This window comes from Colletotrichum fructicola, assembly GCF_000319635.2.
Source record: "Colletotrichum fructicola Nara gc5 chromosome Unknown KSG_Nara_v1_contig04, whole genome shotgun sequence".
NCBI classification, from domain to species: domain Eukaryota; kingdom Fungi; phylum Ascomycota; class Sordariomycetes; order Glomerellales; family Glomerellaceae; genus Colletotrichum; species Colletotrichum fructicola.
Genome location: NW_027094054.1, coordinates 3,913,008 through 3,929,341, shown reverse-complemented (window position 1 = coordinate 3,929,341; position 16,334 = coordinate 3,913,008). Strand labels below are relative to the sequence as shown.

Sequence of the window (16,334 nt, the reverse complement as noted above, 5' to 3'; positions counted from 1 at the left end):
CCCGTCACCTGTAGCAGATCATCAGCGATGCACTTCGGGATCCATGCCAAGCCGCTTCCTAGCGGAGGTGAGGCTTGGCGGACGGAGAAATGATGGACTAGCCCCCAATGGACGCCACCCAATGTGCAACGTGCCCACGGCAGCGTTGGTAAGGAAGCATATTTCGACGTCGTTTGATGGTGTTTTCCCCTCATTTAGGCCTTGGCTGGGTGGTCCAGAGGGGAAGGTGGCACGATTGCTGCTGCTGCTGCAGAGGCCACGTGCCTTGTTCAATCATACTCTGATAAGACATTGGAAGGTGAGAGATTTCTCACATTGCGGCAATGAGTTATTCTGCTGGTTTTGATGAAGTTGAGTCTGGTCGGTCATGAATGATGTAGGTAGGACCTTTGAGGCGAGCCCCCTCTCCCTGGCTTTCTCTCGCCCCAGCTGGAAATTTCGAAGTGAGAGATTCTAGCAAATTTTCAGAACACAAAGTGGAAGATCGCACGATGCCACCATCAGCTGTGCCGGCTGCTGACCTTGATTGCAAGGGAATGGCTTCACAGTCGGGTGGTCGCTCACCCAAAGGATCTGTACTGCTGGCATTCTTGAAGGGCTGAAGACGGGAAGTAACTTATTCCATCACGCGACTCATGCATGGCGTTGACTGACAAAATCTAAAGGCTTTTCCCCCCTCAGATGAGCACTGCTTTTTCACCTAAGGTAGGCCCGGACAGGTATCCCAGTGTCGTAGCGCTGATCCACATGCTCATTTCGGCCAGGGCCTGTTGTGTGATTGGCCAGCCCGTGTGTTTCAGTGGCTCTTCGCCCGCCAACACGCGTGCATTGCGTCCCAGTAAGAGTAAGGCAAGATAGAAGAAGGTCGACGCTCATTCAAGTTTTCTCTAGCAGGCTCACATCAATTGTACGAGTGTTTTGTCGACATTTCAATCCTGAACAGGAGCATGCACACATGTGGTGCTCTTTATGGCACCAAGATGGACTGGACTCCGTCAACCTCCCCTGGCCGCCTGTCCCGTGTGGTGTAAGCGCTGTGGCATTCATTGGCTCGCAGCTCTCGGGAACGCAGCAGGGATCCGGGGCTGCCAATAATAACTTCCCGCGCGTCTGCAGTCGACCCGACAAGAAACATAGTCCCATTTCTCCCCAAGAACACTTCGTTTTTTTTCTTCTCGTATTTGCCAGAGGCGCTTAACAAAACAACGCTTCTCCAAGTCGCAATGACGGCACCTCATCCGCAGCTCAACCCTGGCCACCAGATCCGGAGCAGCGCAATGGATTGGACGAAAATCCCCCAAGCTGTCGGGGCTCATTTAAACTGCTCCATTCGCCTTGCCAATTCGCGATGGTCTGTTTCGAACGGCTTCACAGCCCGGCTGCTCGAATGGGCCACGACAGGCCCAGAAGTCTGGACCCCGGAGAGGCTGTTTGCTGTCCATGCCAGTCATACAAGACGGGGCTGCCCCTCGCCTCAAACCAGTGCGAGACTCCGTCATCAGCCTTCTTCGAGTACCCTCTAGTCATATTGACGCCTGCCCTTCGCTCTTTTCCTTCTGTCCTTACTCACTTTCCTTGTGTTTTGCCTTCCATTCTTTCTCCACGTCCTCTGCTGCTTTGCTGTCTCGCGTTCTGTTTCTGATCTGCGCTGATCATCATCTTTGTTCTCGCGCGAGGTCCCCTCTCTTTTGTCCAGCGCGGTGCATCCCATTGTGGATATCATTTACTCATAATACCTCTTCTTGACGAAGAGACATACCCACTGGTTGACTTTCATTCATTTCCCACAATGTTTTCCAGTATTCGCATAGCAGACGTCTTGCTCCTCCTCCTGTTATCTCAGACTACGCAGGCTGGTCCGGTAAGACGTGCTGAGAGACTGTCAGTACATACAGCATAATGGTCGAACTCCACTAACATCAGTCGCAGTTTCGGAAGGGGCTGGAACTCTACCATCTCAGTCAGTGTCGCCTCTAGTAGAACAGATTCAACGTACGTCTCCAAAACCTCCTTCGACGATCCTTACTCACACGAACGCAGACATATTTCCACCTCTGCCGCTGCAGTAACGGCAAAGGAAGAGGATGATGGATCTACACCAAGTCCTGTCTTCAGCACCATCGACGACACGAAAAGCACATCAGCAGCCACACGAGGCCCCTCAACGACAGCTGTACAGTCGTCGAGCACCGCAGTCTTCCTCCCTCCTCCTCTGAGCACGATATCAGTACCGTCAACAACATCAGGCGGTGCTTCCACGACCACTGTAGCCACTCTGCCTCCCATGTTCAGCTCTATCGCTCTACCTCCGTATCCGACAACAGGCCTTCGAAATGGGTCGGCCCTCCTGCCAGCAAGCAGTCTGACTGAAACCCCGACCGGGCCGCCCACGACGGCCGCAGGTGAAGAGGGCGCTTCGCGAGAACCTCCCAATAGGATGCAGTCGTCTTTGTCCTTTGCGTTCCCCGTCCCTGGCGAGACTACAACGACCACCGTCCAGCCTGTCGCATCATCAACTTCTCTTGTGCTCAGCACCACCGCAAAGGCTGAAGCTTCATCTACGCCCGCCCCCACATCCCATGATACCCCGGCTTCATCAACAACACCACTCCAGACCATACCCCCATCATCGGCAACTCTCAAGGTCACAGGCTCTCCCAACGTCGGCGTCCCCACCATTGAGACTTCGCTTCCCGCCGCCACGGCGACCATCTCCCCAGAGGTTGCAGCCAGAAACCTCGCCAACGCCAAGTCTTTTAATTTCCTCTTCGCCACCCTCACCGAGCAGTCTGCTTGTAGTAACGGCCAAGTCGCCTGCGTCAGAGGCAACATCGGAAAATGTGGCTCCGATGGCGCCTTCGACATCGTGAGCTGCGGTAGCGACCAGTCATGCTTCGCCCTTCCTATGAACACAACAGAGGGGGTCGTCGTCGGCTGCTACAACCCTACCGTCGCGAGCAACATTCTCGGAGAGGCTGTATCTGCCCCGGGATCCTCTACAAGTGCTGCAGTATCAGAGGTCACAATGACTGTCACGCCAGTCGTCACCGCCACGTCCACAATCCAGGTGACTCCGCCGAGCAGCCCAGAGACCACAAGCCCAGCGGTCCCAATTGCCACCGCCACGTCTACGGTCCTCGTCGCCCCGCCTGAGAAGACTTCCTCCCCGGGCTTCACCACGACCGTCGTCGTTACGAGGACGGTTGAGCCCGACCCGGCACCAACTACCACAGAAAGAGAGGGCACGACGACTGCAGAGGAGCCAACGACACTGTCGACCTCCACCCGTCGTCGCACACGCAGCTCAATATCTGTAGAGACATCTGCACCACCGGCGACCACCACTGTCACCGTCACCGGCACACTGACATTTGACCCGATCCCGTCCACCGTCCCGACAGTCCTCCCGACGGCGCCCGCGGCGAAGGCCAGCCCCGATACTTTCGGATTCGTCATGACAGTCACGGAGAAGGAGACCGTGACGGCAACGGTCACAGTGAAGGAGACGGAGACAGTTACCGTCACAAAGGGCCAGTGAGAGAGCTGAGCGCCCATTCGAGAACGAATTAGAAAGAAACATTATTAATACCCTGTGCTTTACACCTCCTGTCAACTACGTAATCTAGGTTGGGAAAATAGCGTGGCTTTTAGATAGTATATCGCAATCAATTCAAAACATATTACAGACGAGAAGGATCACACAAAGAAGCAGGCGTGGTGAAGAATTATTTGTCTATGCTATGCAACTGATTTTCGTTGCTTCTGGTATCTCGTACGCAATGCAGATCTATGAGAGCCTCTCTATATGCGGCTCTAGTGCAAATCTGCCCGCGCTCTGCGTTCCTCTGTAGGTTCTCCAATTGGGTATCTCGAATGCTTTTGCAAAACCTCTTCAGAAAATCACCTCCGCAAGCCTGTCTGTCCAGATGCTTTGTCCTTCTCTACCCCAAAACGCCATTCATAACCCTTTACTGCGTATCACTCGCTGTCTGCAATGGTCTTAGCCATCTTAGACACAAACAACTGCACTTCTAAGGTGCTCTCGAGGGACCGCTTCGGTGGACGCGAAGAGCCCAGAGCATCGGCACCAGCACTAGGGGTACTCCTAGAACTTGGCCCAGGCGGCGTGTTCAGTTGGGCGATATTCATGTCGTTGAGTATCGATTGTTGGCCCAGCGTAGGGTCAGCCTCATCCTCATCGACCAGAGAGCCGATCCAGGCTTCTCGAAAAGATAATCCCAAAGCCAGAGACACCTCTTTCGCGACACTGTTTACGACCACTCTCCACTGATCTTTGGGCTGTCCCAGAATCACTTCGTGGTCCAAGAACCCTTGGGCTCGCCGAGCTTCCATGACCGTCAAAGTTCGACTTTGATTCCAGTGCAGGATCCTGCCCATTCGCGCGTCTGCCGGAGAGGGCACCGTTGTCACCGTTTGCATAACCTGTTGGGGGAAACACCTGCTCCACGCACGCGAAGAGGCTTGTGTGACCCTCCGACCCGCAGCAGGGAAGAAGTCTCTCTCTGCCTTCGTCATGATCCCGTGACCCTTATTCCAAGTAGTTGTGAAGTTCATGCCGTAGGGGTGGGTAGGAATGACGCTTAGTTGGTTCCGAAGGTATTTCGTATACCCATGTGCAAGACGGTGGTCTGGGAAGGGAATGCAGATATCAAATTTACCGTCGATAATGTTCGGTAGGTCTGCAGTTGCCTCTTCGGATCCGATGAATCTAAACGGCGTGGGCATCACCAGATGCTCGCCCATCGGCTCATCGTTCGGCAACTTGCCAAGGGTCTTCAAACGAACGTCTGGCTTATAGTGCGAATGCGATTGAAGAGGGGGCTCCGGGAGTTTGTGGCCCGGGGCTGCAAAGCATAGGAACACACGACTTCGGCTCTGTGGCGAGCCGTAGGACCATGCGTCTAATAAGAAGAAGTGCGTCTGATACCCAAGCCCAACCAAGGCACAGATCAGTTGGCAGAACACGTCTTCGTTCTTTTCGCGGCGTGGTTGCACGATCTCCAGGACGTTCTCCAATAAGCCGTACCTGGGTCGGTAGGTGTCAATGAAAGAGGCAAAGGCGGCAACAAGTGACTGGTTTTTGCGTTGCTCCGGGGTGGCCTTGTCGACGGTAAGGCGAGAGAAGCCTGGACACGGACTGCCAGCAGACACGAAGTCCACTGTACCAATCTTCGGAACTTTATCGCTGAACTTGCCCTCCAACGCAAGTCGCTGCAGGTCGTCAATAGAGCCAGCGAAAGGATGTACTTCGCCCAGGGTATTTGCCATGTACGTGTGAATAGCACGTACGTTGATGCCATTGCATCTCGATAGCCCCCCCTTCCTCGAGGCCGCGTCCAAAATTACCGCCTCCGCAAAACAGATCGACTCCTCGAAGCTTGGGGACCTGCCTTGAGGGATCGAACCCCTGCCTTAGCGTAGGAGGGGCATCGTCCATGCGAACGATCTGCCCTGATGAGTCGACATGGTGAGTAACAAAGAAGGCATTGCCGACGCCGTTTCGACCGTAGGGAGGCAATAACGGCTCGTCGCGTCTGAAGAAACGCACAAGACACCTGCCGTGGATGCGATCGGCATCGATCGAAGTCGTCTCGTTGCTGTAGACAAGCTCGTTCCGGGGTTTATTCGTGTTGGGTTCCAGTTGGCTTCTGCGAAATAGACGTCGAAGAACGACAGACGTCGAAGAACGACAGACGTCGAAGAACGACCATGTTCTCCTCGTCAGGACCTGAGACTAGCTCGTAAGGCTCAGCTAGGTCGTCAGGATTCTCAGGACTGATGAGAAGACTATCGCCGACTTTATGGGCGAAAGCCTCAATCTGGTGGTTACAACGTAGGTGGCTCTGCTGAAACGTAATCCATCGGCGTATCGTCGGCTTAGTGAGGTATGTTTGCCGGCAAAAAAACTCAGCATCCGTGTCTGCAGCGCCTCCCCAGTGAACATGATGGATAGAGAGAACCTCGCTCTCTTTGATCTTAGGATATCCATCCCCACACGAGCAGTGGTCTGAGAGGAACAGCTCATTATTCCAAGGATACTTCATGGGACCACATAGGGTATCCACGGGTCTGTACAGCCAAATGACATCGAAGCACCGCTTTTCATCCCTCAACTTGTGGACTTTCTGGACCAATCCAAACCACCGGTCGACATCATCAAAGCCAGCAGCAACCTCTCTAGCCCAGTGAGAGCCATCGTCATCCCTTGTCGTAGAAATAACATCGCCAACACAGACTCCTCTGGTAACTTTCTTGTGTACTTGGTGTGCAGCTGCGTGGGGGCTTGGTGATGGCTCTAACTTGTAAGCACTTATGAGATCGGTTCGCAACTTCTCGGCTCGGGGGCTTGGGGCCATGGCCTCCATCATCATGCCGCAGGGCAGATGATTGAAGAGCTGATATGTGTAAGGTGTAACGATGGTCTTGTCGATTTGGGCTGCTTTACCTGGTGCTGGGGAGGACGCGCCGCTGGTTGGGGTTGATGGTGTCTTCTTCGAAGTGTCTGGGTAGGCGGTGTAGTCGCGAATCTCTTTCCACATGTAGATGGATTTGGTCTTATGCCAACCGAGAAGGCCATATACCTCCTTGTAGATAAAGTCCAGGTTAGCCACAATTGCTGTGCGGAAGTCGTTCCCTGGTAGCTGTTGTCGCCAGTGAGTGAATGCCTCAGAGGCGTCGTGATGCTTTGAAAGCCATGCACTGAAATCAGATCGGAACTCTGAACAACGCGCGACGTCCAGCATCTACCGCAGCACAGAGGTAGTCGGCAACATGCTTTCCAAGGTTCGCTACCCAAATGAAACCCATATGAAATCTTCTGTACTCTGGCGAAGGGTTTTTCAGACGGTAGTAAACGTCCTCCTTGCCTCGATCAGCAGCCTTGGTATTCATCTTTGACCGAATCCATATCTCCCGACCAATGGTGCTCTCAGACAGGCCATAATTTCCGATGGGTAGCTCTTCGAAGGGGACTTGGCGCACAAAGTACCGAGCATCGCCAATTGACAAGACGCCGTCAACGTACATAACTGTACAGCCAGGTTTGATTGAGAGGTGTTGGAGTGGTCGCATCTCTGCTGGATATCGCATCTTCTCGTAGGCTTCGGTGAGCCCACCCATGTACGGCTCGGTATATACGGTGAATTGGTCGAGTTCAAAGTCAATGAAGTCATCCCCTCCTTCACTTGTTCGCCGATGCTCCTCTAGCAAATTCTGGACGACCCTGAACTCCCGATCAACTGGAGCAGGGAGCTCCTGGCCCTGGTAAAGGTACCGCGGCGAAATAAGAGTGCTTGGCGGGAGGTCGACGGAGATGTTTGTGACCGGCTGAAAATCTGGCGGCAGGAAGACGATTTGCGCGTCCCCACGAAACTCTCGCAGCACAGGCGCGTCATCCGACGGGTTGGCGACAGCCGGGTTCTCTAAGACTCGCAGGATCTCGCGGTTCTCGATCTTAGCGAGATTATCGGCGGCTTCCCAGTCTTGGCCTTCATCGTAATCCGCAACCAACAGGTTGCCAAGCTCGTCCTCGTAGTCTTCAATGGGGCCTGCATTAGGTAAGAAACTGCCGACATAATGAAAGGAAGGGGCTGACCTGGCATGGTGACTGCTCATTCTTACCATTCGGTAAGCGTTGCTCAGAAAGTAAGCGCAACACGCGCACGCGGCAGGCGTTGGCGCGTTGTGTGCTGTAGACGTTGTGAAAATGTGCAGGGATTTATGTTCGTTGGCGGGATGAGACTCGGGCAAGCGTTGGTTGTGTGAGCAGTTGGGTCCGGGCGCGCCTCAAAGAGTCAAAGCTGTCGGCGCCCTGTTGACGATGCGAAGTTGAGGGTGAGGTGAGAAGTTAATGTTTTGAAAACAGGGAGCATCGGGCAAAGGGAAAGACCCGATTTCGCCTGCTCTGGTGCAGATACCTTGCACAAGTGTGGTGGCCCGGAAAAATAAAAAGATAAAAAGCTGAAGCCCAATTGTTGCACAGCAACTTGACCTGTCGAAGTCAATGTGCTTCCTTTTTTTTTTTTTTTTTTTTTTTTTTTTTTTTTTTTGGTATTCGTAGACTGCCTGTGTTGATATTGAAGAATTTGCGGAGACACTGAAGGCGGCCAATCCCGCTTTGCGATTGACAGATTGGGCAAGCGCAAACCTACTGTGGAGTTTTCGCAGCGTTCCTGCAGCAGGATTGGCCAATAAGATAAGGCATGGAGGTGCGGGTTCGTGCATGGCGGTCGCGGGTACCACGACCCTGGCGGCTGCTCACCCGCTAAGGTATGCTGCTGTAACTTTACCAGCTGGGCTGGCCTGAGGTGGGTAAGGCGCAGGTCTAGAGCTGAGGTGGTGATGCAAAGTCAAGGTTGTTGGCGGTTGTGATCGATGTCCGACCGTGCAACATATTTTTTATAGAAATAGAGATTGGCATATGAGTTCAGATGAAAATCGATTGAGTTGGGTATCTTTGGTTCATAACTCCTTCCTCATTTCTTCCCGGCGTTCTCTAGTGCCTCCTCCTCCTTCCACTCCAACACAATCCGCCTCAGCTCAAAGACGACTTCGACAGTAATGAGGATGATGATGATCCACTCCAGTCTTGTGCTGTGCTGCTCACTGGACATCTCTCGTAGCACGCTCGCAATCTCCTGCGCATAGTCCATCTTCTGGTTCAACGTTCGAATCCGCACGTTTACGTCAAGCGCTCGTCCGACCTGCTCGTAGTACCCTTCTAGACCTAGTTCGGCACGGCTGTCCCAGAAAATGTCCGGGAGGGAGTCCGTCAGCTCCGAGTAGTGGTTGAGCCGCGCGCGCAGACTCAACAACTCGCCCGTCTTCTGCAAGATAAACTTCCTACCAAGGGGTAGCCCAGAGCCCTTTGACAGCAGCGACGGTATTTTCCTGGTACTCTCAAAGTACGCCGTCAAGGCTGTTTCGAGAACGGCCAACTTGGTGCTCCTCGCTAACCCCGAAGAGAAGGCAATCTTGGCCAGCGTCGTGTCCAGTCTATCGCCATCCCTCTCTTCAAGCTTCGTCCCAAGTACCACAATGTCACCCTTCATGCCGCTCGTTTCCCTCGACGAGTCGGCAACATACTCCAGGTCCTCGACCTCCCGCAGAGCCGGCTTCAAAGGCGTTTCCGCCGCGCCGAGCAATTGTTTAGTGACGACATCAGGAGGCAGCGCCCAGGTCACGATCGTTCCAGAAGGGAATACAAAGATGTCGCCTCCATTTACACCGCGGGCATGTACAACCTCACTTGCCTCGAATCCGCTCTGGTCTGGGTCGATATCGAAACCATGCGCCCGTAATGTATCTAGCACCAACCCCATATCGAAAGACTCGGAAACGCAGACGGCGCTGATCAGGGTCGAGGCAGATGCATCGACGGACTCTCCAGGTAGGGCGCCACCACTGCGTTGCGCTGGCCGTTGAGCGATAATGGCCACCCGACGTAGAGAGTTCTTTGCGCCGGCAGAACGAACGCCTTTGCGCTTCGGAGGCGTGGGCAGTAATGATTCTCCATTTTCAGGTTTCGACTGCCTCGGAGACGGTTCGCCAGTGCTCTGGGAAAGGTAGACGTTGGAAGTAAAAAAGTTACGCTTTCGAGGTTGGCTTGTTGGAGTCGTTAGGTGGAAGTATCGCTGCGGGCGGGGCGTGAAACGCGCGGTGTGGAAGCCACGGTTGAGGTACGACGCTATGGTGAGATGGCATGGCCGCATCTTGAAACTTTTGACGCCATTGAATGGGCCTTTCGACACCCAAGACACACAATGATCGGTCGTGGCTTGGGCGAAGACAGTCCTCAAAGTCAGAGCTGCCGTTAACTGCCGATGCGGGTGGTTATCTTATCAGCACGTGATCACAAAAGTTCGTCCGGCGGCGACGCAGCGACATATCGGCATTAACAACCTCTTGCGACCTACTTGCCAACCAGCCAGGCTCACTGCATCTCAATCGTGGGATTTCTCAAGCCTGTCAGCGAAGATGGGGCAATGCGGCTGCCTCCCATCTCCAGATCATACCCTTTTGTCCTGACCAAGGGCCGATGGTCATCGGTTCTTACCTGGCGAGCTGTGGGTGTTCCCAAGAAGCTTCCCCTGCCATAGCTAACAAGACTCAGCACCTCTGCCGATGCCATGACATCCGATCCACCCAGACCGCCGCCGTCAGCCAAGCTCCGCAACTTGAGCGCATAATACAACAAGACGATCACCAACAACGCTCATTAGAGTCGGTCTACAAGCCCATCGTTGCCGGCGAGCGCTCATTTTCCCAAGAACTGCTCCTCGCCGGCGCCCTCGAACTGTACCGTAACCCGAATCAAGCCCTGTCCGATGCACAACTAGCCGACCTTCTCCTTCTGGCCTCTTTAAGGCAATCTTCGCTCAGCGTCATCACGGCCCAGCTACTCCTGCGAAAAATTCCCAAACTTGACCCGCGCATCCATGCCCGCTTGTACAGCCCCGACTGGGAGGCTATGCCCAAGCTCTTGGAACGTAGGGGGTATATCGTTGAAGAAGTCACCCACTGGACAAAAATACTCGTTGTCGAAGATGCGGACGAGAGAGTACGAGACTTTCTGAGCAAGGAGCATCACAAACCGCTGTTTGTTCTTTTCTACCTACTCAGCAGTAGGCCGTATTTCTCAGATCGAGAGTCCCTCTGGGGGCTTTTAGAGTATTGCAAAGAATGGTACTCCGGCAAACAGCAGGAAAGCCCTGGCGCACCAGACTCTCACGAGCTGGGAATGCATTTTGCCCTGTTCTGCATCTTGCTTCAGAAGCTAGGCTATCACGCGGCCAGGCTCCAGCCCGACATTCTACCTGAAATAGCTAATCTAGCAGTATTCTACATCAGTGGTCTTCCATTGACAAAATCACGCACAAGGCAGATGCGCCAAGATAAGACCTACAATATGCAGTGTCGCGTTTTCAATGCCGCCTTACAAGCTGTCTCCGAACCCGCAGCGGAAAAGCCATACGACCGCGCGACTTGCAACTGGAAAGCCATCACAGCATTGTTGTCTCTGTCTTCCGGCCTGCCACGACCTTTGATCATTGAGCGCCAGAGCTACCGGGCAATCCGGCAAATCCTGCTCATGCTACCAAAGACCGTCACGGAACGGGACACGGCCAGTGCCCTTGCCAGCTCGTGGCCTCCCTATCGAATCTTGCGAGATGGCATGGAAGAAAAGGCCAATGCTGAGGACTATTTGAGCAGAGTCGTCAAGGCCGGCATGATGATGCAAGAAGCCGGCTACGCCAAGCAACCAGTAGACGACGTCACCGATATCCTAGGTGGCAGAGCCCCAGATGGTTCGCCTACCGTCCAGACCAGAGCCAATTACCCTCGCCGTATCCACTACGATCAAGCAGCTTGGGCAGCACTTATTCGGACCACTCGGAACTCACAGGAGGCATGGGCTATATTCAAGAACCCTCCAGAGGCCAACATGGAACCCAACTGGCAAGTGTACTGGGAGCTGATTGTCAAGATCGCCGCCAAGCCAGCTGATCTGGACCACAACAACCTGCCAGGTGACGGCCGAGAAGTTTCTCCGTTTGACGACAGGAACCTTACCGATTTCGAAAAAGCTAGAGTACGCCCGCCCACTATACGTGCTCTGACGCACGAGATGTTCAAGATGGGCATTGTCATCAAAGGCAAAAAACTAGCTTTTCTCATTAGGACAGCAGAAACCATTCCCCATGCGATGGATTACATCGATTACAGCGGTATATCCGGCGGTTTCAAAAGGGATATCCGACGATGCATGGAGACTCTCACGGACCTTCCACCATCTCTGCTGAGAACGCCTCCTCTGGACATTCTCCATGCGTGTATTGAATTGCTCTGTAAACTGCAGCCAAATCGCACGCAAGGCCAGACCAAGTTATATCCGAAACACTTTCTCCGCATACGGTATGCGTTCCGCCTCGCTCAGCAAGGATGGATCTCGACAAAGAATAGCAGCAGAGCGCCCTGGGAGTCGATATTAGTTGCTCTTGCGCGACCCAATATCATGCTCAGTGCCGTCAAGACCAAAACGAACGGCTTAGAGGTGCTTCTGTTGGCTACAGAGGTCATGGAGAGGGCGGAGGCTCACAGCGGTTTGAGCATGTTAATGTTTCATTCGTATGCTCGAACGATGCTCAAGGCTGCATGCTCGGGGCTATTGCCTCTGAGGAACAGTCGCAGAGAGAATAACCGCGAAAGTCAAAACTTCTTGTCATTGTATAGTCTCCACAGCACTCCCGCCAAGGCACCGAAACTCGTCTCCAGCAAAGACCGCCAGTGTTGGAAGACGGCTCTGTCTCCCATCTTCCAAAAAAGAAGCTGCAATACAGCTGATACACCATACGAGATTATGTGCGACGCAACGAGGAAGCTCAAGAGCGCATGGAGGGCACTCTCGACCACTGGTCCAATTGCCAAGCCAAAGGTGAACCGGCTCGTCACAGCGTCTCACATCAACAACTATATGCGCACGCTAGCCTTTGTCGGCGACTACGAGGAGATGCTATTGCTTCTTCAATGGGTTACCAACGAGTGGCTTCCCGCGGTGACGACGGCGTTAGGCGGTCTGTCACTTGCCGATATGGAGCGTCTGGAGAGGGCAGTACGAGCGTTCCGGGCGTTCGCCGAGCCCATGCTAGGCAATGAGGTTGTAAAGCCTATACACCAGGAGATGGCCCATAATGGGGCACTGCACTGGTCTTCTGATGAGGAGGTGGAGGATTATATCGCAAGCGATAAGTGGGGTGATCATCAAAACTTGAAAGCAGTGATTGATATGGTCAAAAGGCTGGAGGAAGAGGAAGCCACTGTATGTGTATCATCACCTGTAAATGGATTAGGGAAGACGGAACCGTAGACCCGGATAGATACCCCGTAAAATATGTCAAATATTCTAATCAACACATGGACCAGGTGATGATGAAGGAAGCCGACAATGGCGACGACAGTAGCGATATCGAAGACAAAGGAGAGGCATAAAAAAGCCGAAGGGCGGGCTAAGCACAAACAAGACGAATGTATTCTGGTCGGCTATCTCTAGGACCTCGACGGTAATGCTCATGCCGATCGAACCGTATTCACGGACGAAATTGTTTCTGTAATGGCCAGCTTTGGCAGGCGGATTGACTCGTGCCGGGCAGTTGGGGTAGAGGTCTCGCAGCGAGACGAAGGGTGCGTATTTTCCGGAGTGCATCAATCTCAATACCGCTTCCAAGGCAGCGGCAGATCGGGAGAGGCAAAGTTCGCCGCCTTTCTTCATGAGGTTAGCAGCTGTTTTTGGGTATTAGCTTGGAGGGCAAATCACACTGTCTCTCTCGTTCTTCAGAGCTTCGCATTGTCCAAAGACGATGCCTTGGAGACAAGTTGAAGTCCGACCCTGACAGTCCAGATTAGATCGGATCCTTGCTGGGTGTAGAGTAGATTAAAGCAATCTTGTTGGGCTGCGGAGTCCTTTATCATGGAGCTTTCAGAGAGGTCCTGGGTTGCTTCAGACTTTCGGAGATGTTGAATGAATGAAGTGGATGAGTGTCATAAGTGGACGAAAGAAGAGGTGGATCGGTGAGATGTTGCTGCTCTGAAAGTGTCAGGAGCAAAGTCATCTCCATACGAAGGTGCCAGATGCCTTTTCTAAGCTCCTGGGGTGTTAACAACCTGGAAAGTGAAGTGGGATGTGTTGGCAAAGTGAAGGATGGCGGTGCTTCATTATGTCTGTTGACTGGGACGACGACGACGACGACCGACGACGGCAACAACAAAACCGAAAGAAAGAAAGCGCCAGCTTCTGCTTACAAGCAATCATAGTTCATTATCGTCGTAAATATCAAAATTGTTTACCTCAGAGATGCCTCTCAAGGAAGACCAAAGTTGCAAATGTCGCCCTCTTTCCTTTTTCAATTTTCCATCGCACTTGCCTCCCATAACCGTTCAAAAAGTTTCGAACCAGAGTGAATTTGAGAAAGGCCCTAGCCTGTGAAACTTCTCTTTATCCTCAGCAAAATCTCACCTCGTCGACTCTCCTTTCTACCGTCCCAGTAACCTCTCCCTCAACCTATCCACATTTTCTTCTCTGCGATCTTCCACCCTTATTTTCTGTTTTCTCACTCTCGATTCTCCAACAAATTTCTGTCCTTCATCGTTCAACAAGGTTGCTGGCAGCCTACATCTAGCCTAGTGTCTCAAGATTATCGATTCCCATCTTCTACGCGGATTCAATCAATATACGATCAGTTGCTGGCAACTCGAAAACCGACTCAACTCCAGGAGCAGATTCATCGCCTCGAAATTGCTTGCAAGCTTTTCTATCTCAAGACTATCATCACATCGATACAGCATCAAGATGGGCCGCCTCGACTTGTCTTCTCTTCTCAACACCGGCATGTACGCTGACATCCACCTTGTGTGCACTGGCAAAAAGGGGAACAAGCAGACCTTCAAGGTTCACCGTTCAATTGTCTTCTCCCAGTGCCAGAAACTCAAGAAGCTGGTTCTCGAGTCGTCAACTGTAAGTCATTTCCCGAACCTTTTGACCGCGTATCCAAAACTAACACTGAGTCTACAGCTTCGTGATGAACTCTTCGGGGTCGACGTCGTCGATTTGCCGCTGGAACCGGAGATCTTCGAAGGCGTCCTTGCCTTTTTGTATTCCGGAGAGTACCAGGTCCGATACCAGGCTGCGGGGACGCAGGCAGAAGATGGGGAGGAGGAAGTGTGGGAAAACACTCCGCACTCTCTGTTCTACTCCACCCGAATCTGCGGAATGGCCCAACAATTCGACATCATCGATCTCTTCTCAGAGTCTGCAGCCGCGCTCTGTGCCGCTGTGCGCAACGCTCTCTTTCACGTCGACTTGCCTGCCGTTCTCGATGAGCTTTATGCGACCCTAGGAACGAGCCCCTACTTCACCCTTCACCTGGCATCAATCCCTCATATGGTGGCTCATAAAATGAAGCGGTTCAAAATCGTCAGGACGCATCTTCGCCGGGTCCTCTTCAAGCAACCCGTCTTGGCTGCTGACATTCTCGACGCAACCATGGAGGCCCTCGAAAAGTCAGAGATGAGGCTGAGGAGAGCAGCTGACAGGCTTCAGGAGATGGCACGACCTGTTGAAGCTGTACAGAATATCGAAGAAGGCGAGGCGGACCAGGCAGTTGAGCACGATGAGCAACGCCGTTCTCGCCGTCGTCGCCGGGATGATGATGATTCGGACCTGGAGCAAGAAAGAAATGTGAGGAGACGCCGGCTGATGTAGATTGGTTATGATTTGTCAAGCGGGGAACGTTGCGAAATAATGATGCTGGGCTGGCCCTGGATAATAAATAAGAAATAATCGGAGGAAGATGGACAGCCCCGGTATCTCTTGTGAACAGGCTTAGATCTGATGGCCTCAGAAATGGCGAAGTAGACTGCCTAGATAATGCAAACTACTCTTCTATTGCTCGTTCTTGTCTTGACATCTGTTATCACGTTTGCAGTCTTGATATTGGCTCTGATTCGTACGACTAGTAACCACTGTTTTTCTTGGCGTCATTTTTGATTATTTACAAAAAAGCAGGATCGCAAGGGCGCAGCCAGTGACCTCAACTCAACGAAGCAGGCCAAGCACGCAGGTCGCGAACGACTGTCCCATTGATGCAAGGCTAGAAGCGTGCTATTCGATTCAGCCATTTGGCCTGTAGCACTTCTTGCGACGAGCCGTTGCCGCCAGCCCCAACAAGCCGAAACCTTGCAGCTATTTCCACCTCCGTATTAGCGCAACTGTTGACAGCTTGCCCCCCATCGTTTCTGCCGCCTTCTTCAACGGTCAACATCAGCCGAACGTTGTCTTGAATCAGCTTGTTCGCTAACAGGTAGCGTGCAAGCAATCAAAAAGTTCATGCGTGACGCGTTCGGACGACTTTGACAAAGGGCAACATAGATAAAGGCTTACGTCCTTTGCAAGATACCGCCACACAGAGACATGATACCAGAGCATGTGTCAAAGATAATAGCTAGAAGATTTGACTGCCATTGTTTCTGATTAGGATGCAAGTACTTAGGCTACCTTCAAACTCTATACACTTGAGCCAAGACTCGCCTTCCTCCGTGAACCATGAACCGTTTCCCCATCCACACCCCCTTCCTCGCCGTGGATAAGACTGAAAAAGTAAAAGAAGAGAGGAAAGCGGGCCTCCACAGACCAGCGAAAACGTAATTGTCTGCACTGGTTATTCCAACACGAAGACGCCCTCTGGCGGTCATCTATGCATCGCAACTCTCCATCGAAATTCTCTAATAACACAAGGCCAGAACGCCGTAAATAGGTCAGA

The 16,334-nt window shown here is 52.7% G+C and overlaps 5 protein-coding genes across 5 annotated transcripts; 3 read left to right on the top strand and 2 right to left on the bottom strand.

Moving 5' to 3' along the window:
• Positions 1 to 1,789: 1,789 nt before the first annotated feature.
• CGGC5_v007877 (uncharacterized protein) lies at positions 1,790 to 3,538 on the top strand (the record flags this gene model as incomplete). Its single annotated transcript, XM_032020916.1, has 3 exons — positions 1,790 to 1,881; positions 1,930 to 1,992; positions 2,041 to 3,538. The coding sequence occupies 3 exons, from the start codon at positions 1,790 to 1,792 to the stop codon at positions 3,536 to 3,538; spliced, it is 1,653 nt and encodes a 550-aa protein (XP_031882013.1).
• Positions 3,539 to 3,978: 440 nt separating this feature from the next.
• Positions 3,979 to 7,622, bottom strand: Dnmt1 (DNA (cytosine-5)-methyltransferase 1; the record flags this gene model as incomplete). Its single annotated transcript, XM_066151925.1, has 5 exons — positions 3,979 to 5,267; positions 5,311 to 5,618; positions 5,683 to 6,662; positions 6,769 to 7,568; positions 7,616 to 7,622. The coding sequence occupies 5 exons, from the start codon at positions 7,620 to 7,622 to the stop codon at positions 3,979 to 3,981; spliced, it is 3,384 nt and encodes a 1,127-aa protein (XP_066008599.1).
• Positions 7,623 to 8,495: 873 nt separating this feature from the next.
• On the bottom strand, positions 8,496 to 9,731 carry MRX10 (MIOREX complex component 10; the record flags this gene model as incomplete). Its single annotated transcript, XM_032020914.1, has 1 exon — positions 8,496 to 9,731. The coding sequence occupies one exon, from the start codon at positions 9,729 to 9,731 to the stop codon at positions 8,496 to 8,498; it is 1,236 nt and encodes a 411-aa protein (XP_031882011.1).
• A 273-nt stretch (positions 9,732 to 10,004) lies between these two features.
• CGGC5_v007874 (uncharacterized protein) lies at positions 10,005 to 13,008 on the top strand (the record flags this gene model as incomplete). The annotated part of the gene is made up of 3 exons (XM_032020913.1): positions 10,005 to 10,085; positions 10,133 to 12,838; positions 12,943 to 13,008. 3 exons carry the CDS (start codon positions 10,005 to 10,007, stop codon positions 13,006 to 13,008), a joined length of 2,853 nt encoding a protein of 950 aa, XP_031882015.1.
• Positions 13,009 to 14,365: 1,357 nt separating this feature from the next.
• Positions 14,366 to 15,277, top strand: CGGC5_v007873 (uncharacterized protein; the record flags this gene model as incomplete). The annotated part of the gene is made up of 2 exons (XM_032020912.1): positions 14,366 to 14,530; positions 14,588 to 15,277. 2 exons carry the CDS (start codon positions 14,366 to 14,368, stop codon positions 15,275 to 15,277), a joined length of 855 nt encoding a protein of 284 aa, XP_031882016.1.
• Between the last annotated feature and the right edge of the window lie 1,057 nt (positions 15,278 to 16,334).